Source organism: Drosophila willistoni, unplaced genomic scaffold, assembly GCF_018902025.1.
Source record: "Drosophila willistoni isolate 14030-0811.24 unplaced genomic scaffold, UCI_dwil_1.1 Seg302, whole genome shotgun sequence".
Taxonomy (NCBI): domain Eukaryota; kingdom Metazoa; phylum Arthropoda; class Insecta; order Diptera; family Drosophilidae; genus Drosophila; species Drosophila willistoni.
Window position 1 is genome coordinate 718 of NW_025814256.1, and position 6,229 is coordinate 6,946.

General features: G+C 40.0%; 1 protein-coding gene across 2 annotated transcripts; it reads right to left on the reverse strand.

The window, feature by feature from the left end:
• Positions 1-3,826: 3,826 nt before the first annotated feature.
• LOC124461291 lies at positions 3,827-4,551 on the reverse strand. 2 transcript variants are annotated; one of them, XR_006955010.1, is made up of 2 exons: positions 4,148-4,551; positions 3,827-4,033 (listed from the first exon to the last, which is right to left on the reverse strand). XR_006955010.1 is itself a non-coding variant. In XM_047012827.1 (2 exons), exons 1-2 carry the CDS (start codon positions 4,455-4,457, stop codon positions 3,954-3,956), a joined length of 369 nt encoding a protein of 122 aa, XP_046868783.1. In that variant the 5' UTR covers positions 4,458-4,470; the 3' UTR covers positions 3,829-3,953. The 2 variants fall into 2 exon arrangements, 1 of the variants encoding a protein (XP_046868783.1); XM_047012827.1 differs by having other exon boundaries at positions 3,829-4,033; positions 4,169-4,470.
• Positions 4,552-6,229: the final 1,678 nt, after the last annotated feature.

Consider the following 6,229-nt stretch of genomic DNA (forward strand, 5'->3'; position numbering starts at 1 on the left):
GAAGATTGTAGAAGGAGAAGCTGTCAGGAAGGCTTCGGCGGGGAGTGCGACTTATAGGAACAATAGAAATGCCAGACTCGTACGTTTAGGTGGATAATTAATATAAGTTTATTAACTAATTGAGACTTAACAATAAAATGACGTTTGCAAAGCGATGCCGTTGGATTCGTTCGTGGTGGCCGTTCGTTACCACCGATCGTAGGAGCTTCTTCGTTCGCACCCTTTCTCGTCAACGTTTTGTTACCAACTCTTTGATACTTATCGATAAACCAGGGGGAGAGCATAACGTCGCTTGCCCAGGGCTGAATCAGTATGTTAATGAACTGTCTGGTGACAGCTCGGCCAATCCTGCATTCGGATCGCCCTCGATTCGAGTATCTTCGTCGTCAGATACATCCAATTCGGGAATATTTGAACACCAGGATTTCATCTTATTCGAGGAATATACAGAACAGTATTACGTCCTGTAACCTTATCGTTTCCAAGGATTTTGGCCACTTGATAAGGACCTCGGTATCGTGGTTCCAGTTTACGCGATTCGCCTGTCGCGGCTGGTTCGTTTTCTACTACTACAAGATCACCTGTGGAATAAACAAAGGGGTAAGTGTGGTTGGCGTCAAAACGTTTCTTCCATTTAGCTCTTTCTGATGCGATATTGGCTGCGGCTTGACTTCAAAATTCGGTGACGGTTTCGTTGGAATATGGCTTATCCAGATCTGCGTGTATCGCTGCAGTAAGGTTGTTCTGCTCGACATCAATAGCGTTGAAATTAAATACGAGATCAATTGGACTGAATCCAGTGGTACTGTTTTTCTGCGAGTTGACGGTCCATTGAAGGTTATGAAGAGTCAGATCCCAATACTTTGAATTTTCGTTCATCGTTCGTATATAGTTGAGAATTATTTGATTAGCGCGTTCCACTTGACCATTTGCACGGGGTGTTCGTACAGCATTCTTGACGTGTTGGATATGGTTTTGCTTACGGGTCTGTTATAATAAAATTTGGCAAGCCAAAGTAACTAGAAACTTCGTTAGCGTTGATAGAACAGGTAATGATTTTGTACTTTTAACTGCTTTTACGATTAGAAATTTACAGAATGAATCAGATATAGCCAGTATATGAGTGTTTCCTCGTTTGCTTCGAATAAAAGGACCCAAATGATCCGCGTGAAGTCGACGAAAAGGAACCGGTTCAACATCGTTGTAATGCATGCGACCTTCAGGCTTTCCTCCTTTAGACTTATAGTAGCAGCATTGGATGCATGTGGAAATATAGTCCTTCACGTATTTCCTCATCTTTGGAAACCAAAATCGTTTTTGAATCCTCTCAATGGTTTTATCAAGACCGAAGTGTCCGACATCATCATGGCAACTTTTAACAATACGCCATCTAACTGCCTTTGGCACAACAAACGCGATAGTGTTTTCCGTTTTCCGATAAAGGCGATGATTTTCGATGACACAATCAATACGTAGTTGCTTCAGTTGATCACTGTGACGCTTTCCCTTCAGTACTGCGATTATTTCGGCAAGTATTTTGTCCTGTAATTGCATTGTTAACAACCAGTCGTCGATTTCTGAAATTATGGTTCTAACAAATTCATCTAGTGATCCTTCCGGGGGTAAATTTGGAGCACGGCTCAACGCATCTACATGAGCCATTTGCTACCATCTCGATGAATAAATTCACAGTCGTAATCCATTATTTTAATCCACCAGAGCGCCACCTGTGGAATGAGTTCTTTATTCGTTTTAACCTTGGCAATAGCTGAGCAATCCGTCACCAGACGGAATGATTTTCCCAAAAGGTAGACTCTGAACCTTTGGAGTGTTTCTACTACTGCAAGCGTTTCCAATGCGTAACTGTGGTATTTACTCTCAGCGTTGGTACAGTGTCGACTAAAATAACAAACGGGACGCCAATCTTTGTCATTATGTAACTCTAGTAAAACTAAAGCACAAGCATCGGTGTGTACTTCGTGTTTAGCCGAAAAATCGTATAGAGTGAGAACAGGTTCGCTACATAGTTTTTCGATTAATTCATTAAATGCATGTTGCTGGGCTTCTCCCCAACTAAATGTATTCGCCTCCGTTTTGCGTAGCAGTTCTGTTAAAGGACGTGATATTAATGAATAATTTTCAATAAATTTTCTGAAGAAACCTGTGAGACCAAGGAATCTTCTTACTTTTCTTACGTTTTTAGGTACTTTAAAATTTTTAATTGCGCTTACTTTACATTCGCCAGGTTTTATTCCATCTTTATTGACTATGTGGCCCAAAAACGTAATTTCGGATTGCAGAAACTTGCATTTGTCGTATCGTAGGGTTAAGCCACTGTCTTGTAAGATTGAGAAAAACTTTTTAATTCGTTGCATACCAGATTCGAAGGTCTTACTTGGGATTATTACGTCATCTAAATATGCGAGGACCTCACCTGATTCCATACGTTTTATGATTTGGTTCATTACCGACTGAAAGACTGCCGGAGCGTTAACGAGTCCAAAAGGCATTCTGTTGTATTCGTAATGCCCGTCAGCTGTAACAAACGCCGTGTACTGTTTGGACGATTCACTTATCTCGATTTGATGGTATCCCATACGTAGATCAAGTTGCGTAAAATAGACGTTTCCAGCTAGTTGAGCGAATTGCTCTTCCATGTTTGGCATAGGAAATGGAATTTTGACCGCAATACTGTTAATACTTGGCGACGATAGTCGACGCAAAGACGATGTTCTCCATTCTTTTTATCTACGATGACGATTCCCGAGGCGTACGTCGAATCCGAAGGACGAATGTCGAATGATGTTTTACAATAATTCAGATATGAAATTCGTAACAATAGGTCTGAGCGCAAACGGTGTTCGGTATGGTTTCGTATAACATGGGACGTTTGATGTTAAAACGATTTTCATTTTCGATATTGAGCGTTTACCTAATTCGTTGGTCTTGTGCAAGAAACAAGCAGCATTATCTGTTAAGACTTTTTCCAATTTTTCGTTTTCCGTATCCGCTCGATTTGAGTCGTTTCTATTTGGCGTATGTTTTCGATAAAACATTTGTTTCCGTGAATAATTAGTTTATTGCCATCTCGACAAAGAATATCCTTACCCAATAAAACTTTTTCAGATATTAAGTCATTTTCCACTACAAGAATTTCAACCTATCTTGTCAACAACGACTTTCGCATTTAGTTTTTGGTTACAGAAAAATGTTTCTCCTCCAAATCCATTCAGGGTTATTGCACATCGTTACAAATCGCCTACGTTTTCTGCAAATGATTTTCGAATCAGAGTAAGTGTACTACCTGGAACGACGAATGCGTTTGTTTCGTTTCCGTTAACTGAAATAAATTTACAGATATCTGAGTTGATGTTTGAGTCAATTTTATTTACTTTCGAAACGTTTTTAAATTTTTCAGGGCAGTTGGTAGAGTCGTGATTAGTACGATTACAATGAGTACATCGAGGTTTACGCTGTGGAACAGGATCTGAGGAATAATGTCCCATCTTTTGACAATTAAAGCATTTGATTGACGGCTCTATCTTTTCTTTGGGTGTCCGTTTTATTACAGATTGACTTGACTTCTGCGTATTACCGTTGCACTCACGTTTATTTTGAAAACTATGTGGATTATATTTGATTTCGTTATGAGCCGAATAGGCTGTATACCTGGTAAAAGTTCGTTACATAGGTATAATGGTTAAATACCTTTCTCTTAAGATCGTAATCGTTGATTCCGTTTATAATATGTGTAACAATTGCTGAATCAGATAACTCACCCTTTTTACCAATAGCTTCCGTTGTTTCCCGATGGTTTTCAAAATTTTAAATGAACATCAGCTGCGTTGCTGATACATGGGAAGTCGTTGCATCCACCCAGTAACGAGCTGCACCTTGCATCTTTTGGTGAACTGTAAAAATTATCTTTCTGTCGTCCCATTTATATGCGTTTTTCAGACGTTTTCCACACGTTTAACAAACTGATGCGAATCCAATGATTTTACGGACGATGGATTAAATTCAGGAACAAGAGCTATAATTTCGTTCATGTTTTCAAAAGAATGATTAAAATTATTATATTTTTCTTCGCAGTTGAATTCGTGTTGTCGTTGGGTTGCGAAATTCTGAGAATTTTCCATATACTGACCTACATTTGTGTTTTACCTACTTTTGCTTAGGTAATTCCGTGACGTTGTAACATAATTATCTTGCTGTGATGTAACGACGTTATTGTACTGCTGGGTCGTAGCAATGTTACCACTTTGATGAGTCGGAGCGAAGGGTACGTGTTGGTGAGGCGTAACCATATAGCCGTGTTGCGATGTAACAATGTAATTGGGTTGCCGAGACATAGCAAAGTAAGCGTGCTGCTGAGAGCTGCATAGCCGAGTTGTTGCGAAGTATCGACATGATCTGCTGAGACGTGGCAGTGTTACCGAGTTGCTGAAACGCAACATTACATAACATTACATTAAAAGTTCATTACTGAACTGCTGAGTCGTAGCAGTGTTACCGAGTTGCTGAATCGTAGCCACACTATCGTACTGCTGATACGTAGCACTGTTATTGTTTGGCAAATACGCTACGTTTGTTCGTTCGTTTGTCAAATGCACGTTTCTTTCTCCAGAAACTTTTTGTACGTTTACGTCACTAAGCTTAATTGGTGACGAAATCATTGCAGGTTGGAATGAACGCTCCTGCAATACTCTAATCGTTTTTTCTAATTCGTTTATCTTTTTAGCCATTGATTGATTTTACGCACTGGCGTATTCGTCGTCACTACAGATCGCGGTTAGTTTTCTCTGTAATTGTTCTCGATTTCCTGATGTTGACAATCCAGCTTGTCTACATTTTTGCTGTTCGTTGATTTTTCGTTTTGCTTATTCGTCTTTCGTTCTCGTTTCCACGAGTTCGTTCATGCGCAGAACACACACTATTACACTTTGCGAGTTTCTCATGCCACGCTATTCTACCACGGAAAATTGCGCGTTACCTTTGTCTTCACACACTTCTACTTATGAGAAATATCAGTTCCTTTTTGCACACTATCCAAATTCTAAATTGAACACCATCCCACGTCTGAAAATTGTCACACCTAATACCCACTTCTGAGAATGTCGGTTGCAAATCACATTACCCAGTAGAAGATTGTAGATGGAGAAGCTGTCAGGAAGGCTTCGGCGGGGAGTGCGACTTATAGGAACAATAGAAATGCCAGACTCGTACGTTTAGGTAGATAATTAATATAAGTTTATTAACTAATTGAGACTTAACAATAAAATGACGTTTGCAAAGCGATGCCGTTGGATTCGTTCGTGGTGGCCGTTCGTTACCACCGATCGTAGGAGCTTCTTCGTTCGCACCCTTTCTCGTCAACGTTTTGTTACCAACTCTTTGATACTTATCGATAACACCAGGGGTAGAGCATAACGTCGCTTGTCCAGGGCTGAATCAGTATGTTAATGAACTGTCTGGTAACAAAACTTTCTAGCGATATTTATCTTGGTGTGTCCTCTTCGGATGGCCAGCTCTCGGGGATGTTTATTAACGATGTTCTTGGACTTTTCCAGTTGATCGACCTTACCTGCGGCCTTAAGCCATTCTTTTTTATTTCTTATTTTCTGTACTTCTTTACCAACTGACTTCAGGCTTTTGAACGCCATTTTTTCAAGTTATCGGCCACACGACGTTTTTTCTTGATACTCCTTAGTTTGGAAGTCGGACTTCTAGTGAGTGGGCGTACCTCACGGGAAACGTGGCCAAAAGGAGCCACCCCCATTACTTTCGTATTAGGAGAAATTACCTCCTTCTTCGCTTCGATCTTAGGTTTAACTTTGTCCACTTTAAAACCGTGGAATTTTGGACGAGCATTAAATTTAGCACATTTTGGTGCATCCTTCCACTTTGGCTTCGGCTTCATAATTTGGTTGCGCCAATCTGTCGCCATTTAGGAACCTTCAGTTTTTGAGCAAATTTTTTAAACTTGCCGTTTCCGGGTTTATTAAAGTTAGGCCAGTCAGGATTGGGCATTTTTATTTGAGATTTGTTTTTACTTGAAATTTGTTTTAATTATTACAACTCTAGAATGTGAAATATGGAAGTAGGAAATGAGGCAGGCAACTAGGCAAATGGACATGGCCTACTTTTCAGTTTTTATTTTTCACTTTCCCGCCTACTGCCTTTGTCGGTCAGTGTCTGATCAGGATTTCATAATAATCTTTCTATTAAC

Coding starts and splice junctions, on each gene's coding strand:
- LOC124461291 (XM_047012827.1), bottom strand. CDS start 4,457: ATGTTGCGTTTCAGCAACTCGGTAACACTGCCACGTCTCAGCAGATCA. Junction 4,034..4,168: donor ACGGAATTACCTAAGCAAAA/GTAGGTAAAACA, acceptor ACGAAATTATAG/CTCTTGTTCCTGAATTTAAT.